The sequence below is a fragment of the Prionailurus viverrinus genome, chromosome D4 (genome assembly GCF_022837055.1).
Source record: "Prionailurus viverrinus isolate Anna chromosome D4, UM_Priviv_1.0, whole genome shotgun sequence".
Lineage (NCBI taxonomy): Eukaryota > Metazoa > Chordata > Mammalia > Carnivora > Felidae > Prionailurus > Prionailurus viverrinus.
In genome coordinates this window covers 83,490,968-83,507,908 of record NC_062573.1, presented here as the reverse complement: position 1 = coordinate 83,507,908, position 16,941 = coordinate 83,490,968, and the positions used below count along the sequence as shown (strand labels likewise).

The 16,941-nt window shown below is 48.7% G+C and overlaps 1 protein-coding gene across 4 annotated transcripts in view; it reads right to left on the bottom strand.

Annotated features, from left to right (window-relative positions):
* The window catches only part of ROR2 (receptor tyrosine kinase like orphan receptor 2), a 196,011-nt gene that overhangs the window by 7,609 nt on the left and 171,461 nt on the right, over positions 1 to 16,941 (bottom strand). For all 4 annotated transcript variants that reach the window (XR_007146557.1, XM_047831488.1, XM_047831489.1 and 1 more), the window contains exons 5-6: positions 5,114 to 5,241; positions 1,212 to 1,526 (exon numbers count right to left, since the gene is read on the bottom strand). Coding sequence is in view for 3 of the 4 variants with exons in the window: in XM_047831488.1 (XP_047687444.1) it covers positions 1,212 to 1,526; positions 5,114 to 5,241 (443 nt within the window). In the remaining variant the exon portion in view is untranslated. The remainder of the gene's footprint in view (positions 1 to 1,211; positions 1,527 to 5,113; positions 5,242 to 16,941) is intronic.

The following is a 16,941-nucleotide window of genomic DNA, read 5'->3' as shown; positions in this document are numbered from 1 at the left end:
TACCCCACAAACGGAAGCAACGAAACCACCGCGCCCACGTCTCCCACGCTGGAAATTTCCAGACCGAAAGACTGTACGTACATAGCTTCCCAGAAAAGCGCCACTAAAAGTCATGACTTCATAAAGCCCTGAGCCCACGAGTTAAACTGGGGGTGCATCTGGGGCGCCTGGGTGGCTCAGTCAGTTGAGCGTCCGACTTCGGCTCAGGTCATGATCTCCCGGTTTGTGGGTTCGAGCCCTGGGTCGAGCTCTGTGCTGACAGCTGGGAGCCTGGAGCCTGCTTCGGATTCTGTGTCTCCCTCTCTCTCTGCCCCTCCCCTGCCCACCCTCTCTGTCTCTCTCTGTCAAAACTAACCATTCAAAACTTTGTTTTAAAAATTGGGGGTATATCAGGGACACACAGGTGGGGAAGAAAACCCACCCAGCGTTATACCACGATCCTGAAACCACCTCTGGGACCCACCAGGAGCCTGCATTCCAGAATGAGATGTCAACCCCAACCTCATGTTCACTTGCAGCAGAGGCAAAGCAGAAGTGAACGGGGTGGGGTTGGGGGGGGGTAAACCCCCAGGCCCACAGCCTCGGAGACCCTCTTTGCTGCCCAGCAAGGACATCACGTGCATCTCTGCAGCCCAGGAGGAGACCCAGAGAGCTCTCTGAGCCAGACTTAGGGTGTGGGCGTTGAAATACAGAGCTTGCAGGGATGGGCACTGTTCTAAGCACTTTCTGAGGATGAACTCACTTGATCTGCCTCCCACCTTCGGAGGTTAGTGGTTCTTATCCCGGAGCAAGGGGAAGAAACCGGTATTTAAACTGTCCAAGGTCACACCTGAGGAAGCCCTACAGCCAGGATCGGGGCGTGAGCGGTGAGCCCAGGGACCAGGCTCTGAACTGCCCTTGGTGAGGAGCTCCGCCAGGCTCTGGGACCACCCCTCCCCAGCCTCGCCAAAGAAGTGAATCCAGTCCCAAGCCTGGGGGGGGGGGGGGGGGGGGGGGGGGAGAAGGTGGTCTCTTCCCTGGGTCCCCGCCCCCTTCAAGGGGCAGCGCACCTGACCTGGTCAGGGCTGAGGCGCTCGGGGATCCCAGGGCAAGTCTGCCTCCCTCGGTGCTGTCAGCCTGCGGCGGAAGGGCTCCCGGTGACTGCGCCGGGCCGGTGGGGACCCCGGGGCCCTAACAGACACCCCGCCCCGCCCCGCGCCCGCCGGACTCACAGCGGCCCAGCCTCTCCGCAGGGATGCCGATGCGCATGCAGTTGGCGGCGTCCGGGCTCTCGGGCAGGGGCAGCGCCTCGCACTTGGGCAGCTGCAGCCGCATGAGGATGAGAGGGTTGGAGCGCGCGATGGTGTATTCCTGGCGGCACAGGTCGCTCTCCAGCACCTCGCACTCGTCCCGGCACAGCTCGCGGGGCTTGGGCGCCCGGGAGCGCGCGTCGCACAGCGGGAACACGAAGTGGCAGAAGGAGGGGATGGCGAACTGCGAGCACTGGTCCGACAGGTGCGTGGACGTGCCGATCATGGTGAAGGCCGCTGCGAGGGCGGGGAGACTGGCGTTAGCTGTGGGGTCCCCGAACCCCACCCCACCTGGCGCGCCTGGCCCCTGCTCTAGCCAGGTGTTCCCCGCCTGCCCGCGGCCCCCGGCCCCCTCTCTCCTTCCCCGCACCGGGCCCCCCCCCAACCCTCCACGCTGTCCTGCGCACACCCGGAAAGGTGCTCACACGAGCAGGCCCCCGGGCCGCGCAAGAGCCTCCCCGATCGGCACCAGACACAGAAAGGCCCTGGTCCCCACGCCTCACTTAACACAATCCAAAGGGGAACAAGGAAAACAAGGGACTCATCCAGCTGGATGCTTTTTCCATCAAAGGAAGACCCGGATTTCCGACCCAAAAGCCACTTGCTCGGGCCCTCCTGTGACCTGTGTGGGTAGAGCAGTGACTTCTAGAGGCAGAGATTGGAAAAAAGCACAGGGACCCAGGAGGGAGCCACCGTCTTCCGGCATCCCCGCCCCGTGGGCCTGCAGGCCGACGCCGGGGCCTGGGGAGGTGAGAGGGCACCCCAGAGGATGAAGGCTGTGCCGGACAGATGGACAGGCGGCCAGCCCTGTGAAATGCACCGCAGGAGGAGGAAGAAGACAGTGGCGGAGGCAGAGGCGAGAGGGAGAGCCAGGCAACAGCTGGCAGGTGCTCAACGTGGGAAGGGCGGGAGGGCTTTGTGACAAAGAGAGCACAGAGGCAGGTAGAGGCAGGGGGTCCGGAGCCAGGATGGGCTGGTTTGCTGTTCAGAGGTAGCACACAGGACGGAGTGTGCCGGGAATGAACCTGACCCCTGGTCTGGAGAGAGGATACCGGATGGGAGCTGCAGGGTGAGCAGGATGAACAGAGCCCTTACTCGCCCCCTCTCGGCCATCGGGGCCCAAAGGAAGGCATCAGCCCCATGCCCACTGCCAGGAGGCCCATCCCCTTTGACCTGCGAAGACCTGCTTGTAACAATTTGATCCGAGGAAGCTGAAGAAAAAGAGGTCCCTTTGCTGGCACACCTTGCAGAGATGGGGAGAAAATGGGACAGGTTGGGATTCAATCCCTGGGACGCCCCCAGCTCTACCCAGGACTTGTGGTGCGGTGCCCAGTGTGACCAGCAGGTGGCGCTGCGGGCACCCCTTATGGGGGGGGGGGGACGCGCAGCAGCCCCAGGAATAGGTGAGCTGGTGTGGGAGCCCCCTGCCCTGTTATTTACTATAGGTCAGTGGGTCACTCAGTCCCTTTCTGGTCCTGTGTCTTTATCTGCCAAGTGATTTGTTGAGGCTGTTGAGGCCAAACACTGTGGAATGGATGGCTGCACAGAGCCTGTATGAGCACATGAGGTGCATTCAGGGTCCTGCCTGGTCCCTTCCGGTCTATATTAAAATTGAGGACCGGGTGTCGGTGCAGGGTCTCTCGGAGACGGCTCAAGAACCAGGTGTGAACCCAGTTCTGTCCCTTCATGGCAGAGCTGGTGACCATCAGGAGGGCGGTCATGATGTACACCTTGACCACCAGGCAGAGAAAGATCGTCTAAGAAAGCCAAACCCGGCATTTCTTTTGGGGTGATCAGCCAATAGGGTGTCACAGCTGACCCTGTAAGGGTCTCTCCTCTTCCCTCTCTCCCTCAGAACATATCGCATGAGGGCTGACTTCCGATCACCCAGAAGATCCAACAACTCGTGTCCTCACCTTCCCCCGCTCCCCACACCACTCTGAAGACTCCTTGGAAGCTTCCAGAGTCCTGGGACAAGCACGCTCTCCAAACAGAACATCCCCACAGCCAGTCTCTAAACCCCAAGCCGGTCCGTCTAGAGCAACTTCCACTTCAATCCACAAATCTAGAGATACTCATTTGACCCTTTTCCCCAAAGACGGCTGTAAAATCAGTCTGCTTTGGTATCTGAGTTGTTTAATGCTTCAGACAATTCCTAAAGAAATCACTGAGGGGCACTCTTGTGCCTGGAATCAGGGCTTGCCGATTAGTGGGATGTAAAATTTCAGGGTCTGTGGCTAGCATTCTAGAAGAGGCTTAGAACGCCCGAGAGGACGTCAGAATGCAGGGTTCACGATAAGGCAGTAACCCGCTCTTCTCCCTTAATGAAATAAAACCAAAGAGAGAAACCACTGCTTTTGTTAAGGGAGCATTTTGTTTCCTGCAACCCATTTCCCGTCTGTGAGATCCATGCACGCATACACCCAGTCCTAACGTCAAGAACATAGCTCGCTGGCTGTGGTCCCCGAAAAGGTTTGAGAAGTTCTGCTTCCAATGGCATGAAATGCTTTTCCGATGGTTTCTTTTTTCTTAAAATATCTTTTTTTTTTCCACGTTTTTTATTTATTTTTGGGACAGAGAGAGACAGAGCGTGAACGGGGGAGGGGCAGAGAGAGAGGGAGACACAGAATCGGAAACAGGCTCCAGGCTCTGAGCCATCAGCCCAGAGCCCGACGTGGAGCTCGAACTCACGGACCGCGAGATCGTGACCTGGCTGAAGTCGGACGCTGAACCGACTGCGCCACCCAGGCGCCCCTTTTCCGATGTTTTCAAAACGTCCTCCTGCTGGGCCCCCCACTGCCCTTTCCACTTCTCCCTGGACACCTGGCCCTGTCCTCAGAGGGCTCAGTCACCATGGGCCAGGCAGGTCTATGCGTGACCATGACCTCAGCCCCTCCAGGCTGGGGTGAAAGGCAAGGCCACGGCGCACCCGCATTTAGAAGGGCGTGTCAATGACACCCCCAGGAGCATACACCTAGGACCCTCACTCTTGCCCCTTACCAGGGCACCGCTTTCTTTGCCAGGCCCTCTGCCAACCCCACCACGTCTCCCGGGGAGCCCGGCCTCAGAGGCTGGCCGGTGGCTGCAGCGTGTGCCTGGGGGGACAGCAGAGACAGGAGGAACAGGGCTTTGCGGGGCTTTGGTCTAATTCATTTTCTTACTTCTCAGAGGATTTCCCCTAAGATGACCTTCACATCAACGTGTAAAGGTCAGTGCGTTGAGGGCTAACCGCCCACCAGAAATGCTAACTCCCAAAGAGACAGAGAGCCGGCCGCTTCATGCTGAATGATCGGCTACGCTGTTCGTGCTGCGAACAGGCACCTGAAAACCCGAAGGCTGATTCGGTCTGATGGTGCAGCGTCCCCACGCACCACCGCCAACCTGCAAACCGCTCTCCCGAACAGCGCAGTTGTGGCCCTAGTAACCAAGCACAAGTCCGAGACGGCGCAAGAGTCAGGAAAGGCGGAACAAAGAAGTCAAGTGACGGAACGCCGTGGGCACCGGCCCGCCTGCAGTGTGGCCAGCCCAGGGACAGGAGGCCCCGACGACGCAGTGAGGACAGGACAAGGCAAGACTTGGGACCCATCTGGTTGGCCCGATTCGACGAATCAGACGTATTATTCTAAGCAATCTGCCCTTGGAACTATGAGCGCACCAATGGGGACATTCTGGATCAAACCACAATGGCGACTCCAAATGCTTCTAATAAAGGTCTCCGCCTTTCCATCGCCAAGAATACAGAACAGGGACTGACTGTCCGAGCGAGTAACTGGCAAACACAAGCGGGTGCTCACTGTCTCACCGCAAAGATGTCGGGCTCCTACCTGTGATTCGATTTTCAATCTCTCCCTGCATCTGGAGGGAGTCCACATAAATGGTCCGGTTCCCGATGAAGCGCGCACAGGCGATCCCCCGGTAAGGCTGGCAGAATCCGTCCTCGTGGTAGTCGTCTCTGGGAAAGACACAGTCTGTGACCACACCAGAAGATCTCGGGTATCCTTCAAGATTTTTTTTTTTTTCCCTTGAAAATCCATACCTTATGATCTAGCCATCTCGTTCCTCGGTATTTACCCAAATGGACTGAAAAGGACCACACGAAAATCTGCCCACAAATGTTGATTGCAGTTGTATTTATAACTGCCAAAAACTCAGAAGTAACCGAGCTATCCTTCAGTAGGTGAACGGACAAATAAATTGTGGTCCATCCAGACAGAGGAATGTTATTCAGTGCCAGAAACAAAGTGCTGAAAATGTATTTTCTCTCCCCTGTGATGTTTTCAAAGTGTATTTATTTTGAAAGAGAGAATGTGAGAGGGAGAGGGGCAGAGAGAGAGGGAGAATCACAAGTAGATTCCATGCTGTCAGCACAGAGCCCGACCCGGGGCTCGAACCCACGAACCCTGAGATCATGAAATGAAGAGTCGATGCTCAACAGACTGAGCCACACAGGTGCCCCTCCCTTAGGATTTTCTTGGTAACATTTTCTTTTCTGTAGCTTACTTTATGGTAAGAGTTCAGTATATAATACATACAACATACAAACTATGTGGTCATTGACCATTTACGTTACCAGTAAGGCTTCTGGTCAACAGCGGGCTATTAGTATAGTCAAGTTCTGGCGGGGGAGTCAGAAGTTATACACTGACTTTCAACCATGCGGGGGGTCAGTGTCCCCATCTCCGCGTTGTTCGAGAGTCAACTGAACATCTGTCCAAATTTGCAGAATGTCCATCACCAGGAGTGAATGCTAACGAATACTACGGACTTGAGTCGATCATCATGTATTGAAACTGGCCCATCGATCGTAACAAATGCACCACACTAACGCAAGATGCAACTAATGGGGAGACCGTGGATGTGTGGGTGCTGCAGGTGGCACAGACCACACGTAGGAACATGGGGGACAGGCGGGGGTGCTGGGCAAAGGCACGGCCCTCCCGCTGGGTCCCCCAGTCTGACTCCTGCCCCGGGGCCCAAGGGGAACAGCCTGCACATGCCCACCACGCGCACGTCCACACCCCCTGCCACCGCTGGAGTCTGTGTCACATTCCTTCCTGCAGAACCTGTCAGTCCTGCCTTCAGCCCACGGGATCAGGCATTCTGAGGGGCCCTGAGGATGCTCCCAGGAGACAATGGAAGTTCCCACAGCAGATACATGAGGACTGCCCACCTGCTGGGGAGCAAAGGACAGGGGCCTGGGGCTCCCAGGGCAAGCTTCTAGCAAACGCCTTAGGCCTGTAATTACGTCAGTTGTTTTCCAGCAAATCTGTAACCTGCCCCTAAGCCTCATCATCTCACCCTACGCTGATGCAGACCACCGCCCATTGAAATTCTGTGTTGTCCAATTCCGCCAAACGGACTTAAAAATCCCTATCTTAGCTCCCTCCCAGATGTAAACTCTGGACGCTCCTAACAGTGGAGACAAAGGACCCGGCGGTACACCCTCTCTTCTGCCGCCTCTGGCTCTCTCCCCCCGGCACCTGCAGAAGCTCTTTTTCTCTCAAAGAAAGGAAGCTGGAGCCATAAATAATCTAAACAAAGAGACTGTGATGCCAACCACAGCGGGATGCCCTTTCTCGTAAGCTCGCTCAGCCATCATTTCTTCGGGTCAAGGATTCCTCAAATATAGTTTAAATGGCCCAGCACACGTGCTGGCCATACACACCAGCACACACACCCCACCCCCAGCCCCATGAGCCGAGTTAAGTGCTGATGACATTAAAGCCAATGCCCACGCTCACCAAATGCACCGAAGGGCAGGTCAACTCTGCCCCGGGGTGTGCGCTACGAGTCACCGCAGCTCGGTTCGGGGTGCTCGCACACTGTGCGGGGAAAATCGCTGAGAGGCGCGTGCTCTGTTTACCGTCACCTACTCCCAGGTTAGGGGATTTGATGCAGCCGGTCCCCGGGGGCGACCCCACAAAGCGAGCACTTTCTTTCCTCCGCTTCAAGAGTCAAGGCATAGAAAGCGTGGTCCTCTGCCATGGGCTTCTTCCTGTCCCCTGTCAGGTGCCCCCAGAATGAGGGAAGGAGCAGCGGGCAGGCAAGATACACTGAGAAGGGGCTCGAGGCCACTGTGTCCCATCCACTGCTAACTCAGCTCAGGGGGCGTCTAATCTGAACTGCAGAGAATGTCCGAAAACACAAACAGAAGTGGTTGGAAAATGACATGCTTCGGGTTTCTGAATTATGGTACAACAAGCAGGAATTACTTTCTAGTTTCAAGCACAGTTCTATCTTATCTTTACGGGGCAGAGTTGGGGACCTCTGAAGAGTGACAGAGCTGGAACAGTGTGTACAACTGGCCACTCAAAGACAAAAGAGAAGCACCGAGACAGACGCCGTCATCTGTAAAATCCCTTAAACCACGCAAGTGAAACAGACCCGAGTACCAAATCGCAGAACCTCAATGTTACGGAAATGCAATTTGGGGGATCTCCTACATTCCTAATGTCCCAGGCACTAATCTAAGGCCTAATGACACAGATGAAGAAGAAACTTACACACCTACAGATTCATGGTCAAGGAAGGGAGACATGAGTAACTACAATATTGGATTAAAACAACAAAAAGCAAGGGAAGGAGTAGGCGATTGAGAAGAAAGGGAGGAAGGACAGAAAGTGTTTTCCGCAAAAGGCAGAGAAGATGATGGGCTGATGGCAGGTACCTTCCCCTCAATGGTACACACGTAAAAATTAGTCTGAAGAAAAACATGGAAAAATTCCTGGATATAAGAAATGAATGACCTTTTCTCCACCCCCCCCCCCCCCCACAGTAAGCTGCATGCCCAGCGTGGAGCCTGCTGCAGGGCTTGAACTCACAACCCTGAAATCAAGACCTGAACTGAGATCAAGAGTTGGATGCTTAACTGATTGAGTCACCCAGGCACCGTCAATTAATGACCTTTAGAGGGAAGTAGGCTCCCTTGAAATTGAAAGGCAATCAGTGTCAAAATTCCAATGTAGTTACACATTATGTAGGAAGGTAACTTCCCCCCCGCCAAACAGTTTTTTGCTAAAACTGTGGTAACACCGTTTTCCTAATTGTTGTTCTTATTATGAAAGGGTCAGCCTGCATTAAATGGGCTGTCTGATGGAGTGAAGCAGAGGAGGCTATCTCTCCGGCATAGTGGAACGGGGGGAGAGCAGGAAAGAGCAAAAGCACAAAGAATAAATGGAGATAAATCGCTTTAACAAAGCCTGAAACTCCCTAGGTTTCAGGTGACCCGACAGCAACCTAATAGGCTGCAGTAACAAAACACTCTTCAGAGGAAGGTAACAAAATCTAGAGTACAAACTACAATGTCTGGTATACAAAGAAAAATTACCAAACACGTGGAGAAACAGGAAAGCTTATAACCCAGGGTCAAGAGAAACAAACCCAAGGACGATCCAGATGTTAGACTTGGCAGACCAGGGCTTTAAGGAGCTCTAAGTGCGGTAAACAGTGCATGGAACAAAGTGCAATGAAGATACAGGTAGTTTCAGAAGACACGGACACTTGGGGCGCCTGGGTGGCTCAGTCGGTTGAGCGCCCAACTGCGGCTCAGGTCATGATCTCACAGCTCGTGAGTTTGAGCCCCGCATCGGGCTCTGTGCTGACAGCTCAGAGCCTGGAGCCTGCTTCGGATTTTGTGTCTCCCTCTCTCTCTGCCCCTAACCTACTCACATTCTGTCTCTGTCTCTCTCAAAAATAAATAAACATTTAAAAAAAAAAAAAAGAAGACACAGACACTGTAAAATAATCAAATGGAAGAACTGAAACATATAGTCTCCAGTAAACCATTCACTAGATGGTACGAACAGATTAAACAGAAAAAAAAGTGGTAAGTTTGAAAGGTCGACAGAAAATTTCCAAACCGAGGGGCCTCAGTCAGTTAAGCATCTGACTCCTGATTTCAGCTCAGGTCATGATCTCATGGGTTCTCGAGTTCAAGCCCCATATCAGGCTCAGTGCTGACAGTGCAGAGCCTGCTTGGGGATTCTCTCTCTGTCTCTGTCTCTGTCTCTCTCCCTCCCTCTCTGCCCTTACCCACACTCTTTCAGAATAAATAAAGAAACTTAAAAAAAATTCCAACCTGAAACAGAGACAGACCAAAAGATTTACAAACAATAACCAGAGCCTCAGTGAGCTGTGGGCAAATACAATGGGTCTAACTGATGTGCCATCAAGCCCCAGGAGAAGACAGATGCAAGGGGTCAGGAAAAAGGTTTGAAGAAATAATCCCCAACATCTTTCCAGAGTTGATTAAAAAAACAGTAACAGACTAAGCAATGTCAGCGAAGAGCGAGTGGGGTAACACCGAGGAAATCACACCTGCTCACATCACAGTCAACCTGCGCAAAACCTAAGATAAATAGAGGCAGAGCAACACGACAAATAATGGCTGGCCCCTCATCGGAAACAACACAAAACAGGGTGACAGCTTCCACGCACCAGCACAGAAAATAAATCGTGAACCTGCAATTCCACACTCAGCAGAAACATCTTTCAAACAGAAGGGTCTGTTAACCAAAAAGATGTAAATACGAATACACCTAATTTCAGAGCTTCAAAATATATGAGCAAGGGATGCCTGGGGGGCTCAGTCAGTCAAGCGTCTGACTCTTGATTTCGGCTCAGGTCATGATCTCACGGTTCATAAGATCGAATCCCGCATGGGGCCCTTTGCTGACACTGTGGAGCCTGCTGGGGATTCCCTCTCTCTCTCTCTCTTTCTCTGCACCTCCCCTGATCATGCTTTTTCTTTCTCTCTCTCTCTGTCTCCCACTCGCTCTCGCTCTCAAAATAAACATCTAAAACAACACAACAAAACATAAACAAGAATTGACAGGACTAGAAGACAAAACAGAAAAATGCACAATTATAGTTGAAATATTAACACCTGTCTGTCAGTAGTTAATCAAACTAGACAAAAAATCAGTGAAGAAACAATGGTGGAAATGCTGGCCACCCCCCTTGACCTAATGGACGTTTGGAGAACAATATACTCAATGAGACAGCATGGGTGCTTCAGTGCGCACGACACATTCACCCAGACCAACCATATTCTTGCCGTAAAATCAATCACAATAAAGTTAACAGAACTGGAGCCACAAATCTCAGATCACGTTGAGTCAAATTAGAAATCAGTAACAAGAACCTATTTAGAAACTCTGCAAATATTTTAAAATTGCAGACCCCATTTCTAAATAATCCTTGGGCTCAAAAAATAAAATACAAGAAAAATGAAATGGTATTTTATTTTATTTTTTAAAGTTTGTTTGTTTATTTATTTATTTATTTATTTAGAGAGAGAACGAGAGGGGGAGGGGCAGAGAGAGAGAGAGACAGAATCCCATCCAGGCTCTGTGCAGATGCAGGGCTCGATCTCATGGTTCATGAAACCTTGACCTGAGCCAACATCAAGAGTTGGGATGCTTAACTGACTGAGCCACCCATGAACCCAGGAAAATTAAATGGGATTTTAAATGAAATATGAAAATATAAAATATGAAAAATGAAAACAGGCTACTAAAAATTGTGAAATGCAGCTAAAACAGTAATTAAAGAGAAATTTATAGCTTTAAATGCTTAGACAAGCTTTTGTATCTTAACAAGTTGGAAAAAGAATACCAAGTTAAGCCTGAAGTCACTAGAAAATACTAACGATGAGAGCAGAAATTAATAAAATAGAAAAGAAACAATAGAAAAATCAATAAAGCCAAAAGTTGGTTCTCCAAACAAAGTAACGGAATTGCTTATACTTAGAAAAACTGATCAAGAAAAAGAGAAAAACACACATTACCGATATCATGATTGTGAAAGGGGGCATCACTAAAGACTCTACAGATGTTAAAAGATAATAAGAAATATTATGAACAAATATGTGAACACAGATCCAATAACTTAGAAAAATATGGCAAACTCCTTGAAAAACACAATACGCTAAAATTAATGGGAACGGAAATAAAAACTCAGAATAGACCTAAATGTCTTAAGGAAATTTGAAATTATAATTTAAAAACCTCCCCACGATTAAAACCCCAGCCCCAAACAGTAGAAACTGGTGACTTCTGTTAAACATTTAAGAAAAAAACAGCAATTTTACACAAACTCGTTCAGAACATAAAGGAGGAAGATACTTCCTAATTTACTTTACAAGGTAAAATGATACTAATGCCTGACAAGGATGCCCAAGGACATTATAGACCAAAATGCCCTTGACCAAATGGGCACCATGCTTCACAAAACCAAAGCAAATTGGACCCAGCCAAGTTTTTTTATTTTTTATATTTTACTTATTTTCTTTTTGATAACAGAGACTTGGGTAATGAACGAACTCCGCTAACCAAGAATACAAGGTTATTTCCACACTTAAAAACCAGTCACCAAAAGCACACAGACAAAGAGGGAAACCATGTAATAATCTCGGTTGGTAGGGAAAGGGCTGTTGACAAAGTCAACCGTCATTCATTACCCAAAGTCTCAACAGTCGCTTTCTTAATCTAATAAAAAGGGCATCTATCGGAAGCCTACAGTGAATATGCTACTTAATGGTGAAATACAGAACACTTTCCCCACAGACATCAAAAAAGACAAACCTGTCTGTTCTTACCAATTCTATCCAAATTGCTGTGGAAATCTTAACCATTATGATCAGGAGATAACCAATCCATCCATCCATCCACTGATAAACAGACACGTAAATGGTATTTGGATAAATGACTTACAGATTAGAAAGAAATAAAACTGCTTTCACTCACAGCTGATACCATAATTTACATAGGAGATGCTAAGTAATATGTATACGTATATATATTTTTTAAATTTTTATAACGTTTATTCATTTTTTAGAGAGAGAGAGAGAGCGCACAAGCGGGGAAGGGGCAGAGAGAGAGAGGGAGACACAGAATCTGAAGCAGGCTCCAGGCTCTGAGCTGTCAGCACAGAGCCCGATGCAGGGCTCGAACCCATGAATTGCGAGATCATGACCTCAACCGAAGTGAGACGCCCAACCGACTGAGCCACCCAGGTGCCCCTGTGAGGAATATATTTTTAAACTACTAAAAATAGGGGCGCCTGGGTGGCTCAGTGGGTTAAGCACCCGACTTTGGCTCAGGTCATGATCTCGCAGTTCGTGGGTTTGAGCCCCACATCGGGCTCTGTGCTGACAGCTCAGAGCCTGGAGCCTGCTTCGGATTCTGTGTCTCCCTCTCTCTCTCTACCTCTCCCCCACCTGTACTCTATCTCTCAAAGATAAGTAAATATTAAAAAAAAATTTAAACTGGGGCGCCTGGGTGGCTCAGTTGGTTGAGCGTCCGACTTTGGGTCAGGTCATGATCTCACGGTCCGTGAGTTCGAGCCCCGCGTCAGGCTCTGTGCTGACAGCTGGGAGCCTGGAGCCTGCTTCAGATTCTGTGTCTCCCTCTCTCTCTGACCCTCCCCCATTCATGCTCTGTCTCTCTCTGTCTCAAAAATAAATAAACATTAAAAAAAAATTTAAACTACTAAAACTAGTACAGATTTAGTAAAACTGTAGGACTAAGTCAATACAATCGTTTTCCTATACTTAACAATTAGCAAATGAAAGTTTTTTTAAAATGTCATTTACAATCATGTTAAAAGCACACAAGAGAGTAGTCAGATTTATAGAGACAGAAAGTAGAATTGTGGTTGCTAAGAATTAGGGGGAAGGGAAAATGGGAAGTCATTGTTTAATGGATACAGAGTTTCAGTTTGGAAAGATGAAAAAGTTCTGAAAATGGATGGTGAGGACAGACAGCCACATAAGAGTGTGAATGTACTTAACACCATTGGATTATACACTTCAAAATGGTGAGATAGTCAGGAGTGAAACTAATAAAATACATAGAAGACCTCCACACTTAAAACTTTAAAACACTGTAGAGAGAAAGAAAAGGGACAGAAATAGAAACATCTACCATATTCACAGGGTGGACCATTCAATGGGTTTAAGGAGTCCATTCTCCCAACGTGCAATCCCACCCATCGAAATCCTAGCAGGATTTTCTTCCAAATTAGTTTCACTTATGCAGTGAAAAATAACTCTATCATGAGAATTTTTTTTAAAAAAAGAAAAGAACCAAGTGGGCACAATTAACAGCACCAGTAAGGGGCAGACTGACATCATGTACCTCCGGATACAAGACCCTGAAAAGGAAACATCACTTGATCCGCTTTTAAGTAAAAAAAATGCATGGCCAGAATCTAACATCATAGTCATAACATCATAAACATCAGCCAAATCCCAATCCAGGGACGTTCTGTACAATAACTGCCTTGCACGTGTCAAACATTTCGACATTGTGAAAGGCTGAGGAACTGTTCCTCACTAAAGCAATACGGGGGGCATTCTGTCCCAGGGAAGGGGTCTCCACAGAATCACTGAGGCCATGAAGGCAACTGGAGAGTGATGCCAATCTGACATACACCCTGAATTTGAAGCTGTTGTTCTGTAAGGAAATATGGTTGATCTTAGGGAATACGCACAGAAGTATTAAGGGGAAAAGGGTGTGATGAATGCAACCACTTCTCAACTGGCCCAGGAAAAGTAACACTTACAAACATGCACGGGCAAGTGATAAATCAAATGAGAAGGGACAAGCCTGGGGAAAGAGATCTGGGACTACGTATTACTCTTCGTGGAGCTTTTCTGTACATTTGAAGTAATTTCAAAATGAAAAGTTAAAAAAAAAATCCCAGCACATACTTTTGTAGAAATTGATGAACTGGTTCTAGAATTTACTTGCAAATGCAAAGGTACTAGAATGGCCACAACAATCATGAAAGAGAGGAAGAATGAGGGTGCATTTGCACCATCTGATTGTACGATTTACTGTGTTGCAACTGTCGAGACAATGTCATGTTGGGATATAAGGACAGGGCAATAGAACGCGATACAGAATCTCAAAATAGACGCTCACCTGTGGTCAACTGATTTTCAATAAAGGCACTAAGGCATTTGAGGAGGACCATACAATCGTTTCAAAAACAATATTGGAAGAACTGGATATCTGTACGGAAAAAATAAACCTGAACCCATAACTCTTACTGTACACAAAAACTGCTTTTGAGATAGATCACAGACCTAACCATAAAAGCTAAAACTATAGCATTTATAGAAGAAAACACTGGAGAATGTCTTTATAGTATTGAGACAAGGAAAGGCAAAGATTTCTCAGACATGACGCATAAAAAAAAAAAAATGACAGACTTACCAGAATTAAATCTTCCTGCTCATCAAAAGACAGCACTACAAAAATAAAAAAGCAAACCACAGACTGGGAGAAGACATTTTACGTATTTGACAAAGGAATCATATACAGAATATATAAAGAACTCCTATACCTAAATAGGAAGATACCACAGTAAAACTGGACAAAAGCCTAACAGACGCTTCACAAAAGTGTGGCCTGAAAAGACGGCCCACTTTTGGTGATGGGAAAATGTAAATGAAACCACCGTGAATCATCACAACACAAGATGATGAATGGCTAAAATCGTACGAGGCCACACTTTGGCGTGGACGTGGAATAACTGGAACGTTCACACACTGCTGGTGGCAGTGTGAAAATGGAAAGACCACTCTGGGGAAGAGTCTGGCGATTCCTTATGACTTAGGTACACATTATCATCTGACCCAGTAATCGCGCGGCCAGGATGCATTCTAGAGAGATGAAAACATGCTCACAAAAATACTCGAACACAAACGTTCATAGCAGCCTTAACTGTAACTGCCCCGAAGTGGAGCCCAAACTTCCATCAACAGGTGAATAAACAGAATAGTTATCACCAATAAACAGGAATAAACCACAGGAACAATCATTCGGATATTACATTCCAGGAAAGAAGCCAGACCCAAGGGTCTCCCCAGAGGATGTAAGCACCCCATGGGAGGAATTTTTAGTGTTTGTCTGTTTCCTTCATTGTCATGTCCCCAACACCCTGAGTAAGGCCTGGCACATCCTAGGCCCTCAATATAAATCTGTTAAAAGAATGAATGATTTCCTTAAAAATGAAACACTGTGTTTTATATTTCTGAATCCAAGACGAAATGCTCCTAGCCTCCAATTATACTGACGTCGTATTAGATGTGGCAAAAGCGTCCACATGATCCAAACGAACACGCCCAACACCCAAATTCATGTCATACAAGCTCAAGTCTGCAGCGCCTCTTAGAAATACTCACTTCTGCCATGGCCCTCTCTAAGGCCAGGATCACACGCGGCGTCCAGAGGCGGAGAAACGGTGGCTCCGGCGTTACCGGTTACCCGAGAAGTTAAGTGTAATTCTCCTCTACTGTGTTCACGGGGCTGGCCCCTCCCGGGCCAACCTTGGAAGGTTGGTATTTCCTTGGATGACTTTGGAGGTCGGTGTGTAAAAAGCATTCATCCACGCATCATAGGGCATACCAGCTAATGCATGGGCTTAAGTGAAAACAAAAGGCTAAGTGGGAGCATTAAATGTGTTACTACACGTCCAGTGCTAATACTCTCGTTGCCGCTAAAGCGCAAACGTCTTCGCCTGTGTCGCCTGCGTGGTCTGAATGAAGGAGAGTGTGCGTGTTCTCTAACTACTTTACCCACGATGATCTCTTCAGTCACTTGTTACCCACATCGTCCACTCCTAAAATGAACTACCTTTCTATCTTTTATTCAAGTTCCACGCTGTGGGATTCCAGGAGTTACGTTTTCCAAGAAATGGAACCTATCGTTAATGAGAAGTCACGGAGAAAAAAAAAAACAACAAATCAGGCTGGCTTCTCTCCTCCCAACAACTCAGTTTGATTAGGTCGGTGGTTTAATGGCTTTAACATCAAATGCTCTGCATCAGCCTTCTGCCTGAGCTAGTTTACTTACCAACGATTAAGGCAGCTTGGTTTCTCCTGAAGTCATTTTTAATCACTGGCTTGGCAGTCTCAGGTTTTGTGTTTTTTTCATAGTGCTATTTTCCCGTAATTAGGATAAAGTTTGAACTCGGTTATGACAGTTCCCTAAAAATACCAGTGGAAGCAGTTGGAGGGAGCAGACAGCCGAGTTCTGTTTAGACACGCCAACCGTGGGGTGCCTCTGAGTCACCCGCCTGGAGATGCCCATGGCTGAGGTTGGGGGCCTGGGAGTGGGGATTCCAGGGCCACGAGCATTTGGGTGGTGAGTAGCCGAAGCCTCAGAGTCACCTGCAGTTTGCGAAGTAAGAAAATAAAGGGGCTCAGGACGCAGCCCCAAGGAAGACGGTTTCCCAGGGGCCAATAACGAACGTAAATGGTATTTGTCCAGAACAATAACACATCTTCCATTAAGCAGTGTTTGTTGAAGCCCATTATGCGTGCACACACTTTGTGGCCCATGAACTCGGCCCGGGACAGCAACGCAGGAAACACGGAAGCTCTCACGTGCAGGTTTCGGGGGCCACCCCGCCACCGTGCGGCCATGCCACCGGGCTACCCCGTGGTGTGCGTACGGGTCTGTAGTCATGAACACGAGCCACTTTTTAAGAGAGCAGATAAAAATGAAACCCACATATGAAACGTGAGACACGCAAGTGTTGCATTAATCCCCTCACGTTCCCCAGGCTGCTACCTGAGTAAGCTATAATAACCCTGTCTTTGAACCTGCCTCTGTGGGCTAACAGCCTGTTCTGAAAGGCTTTG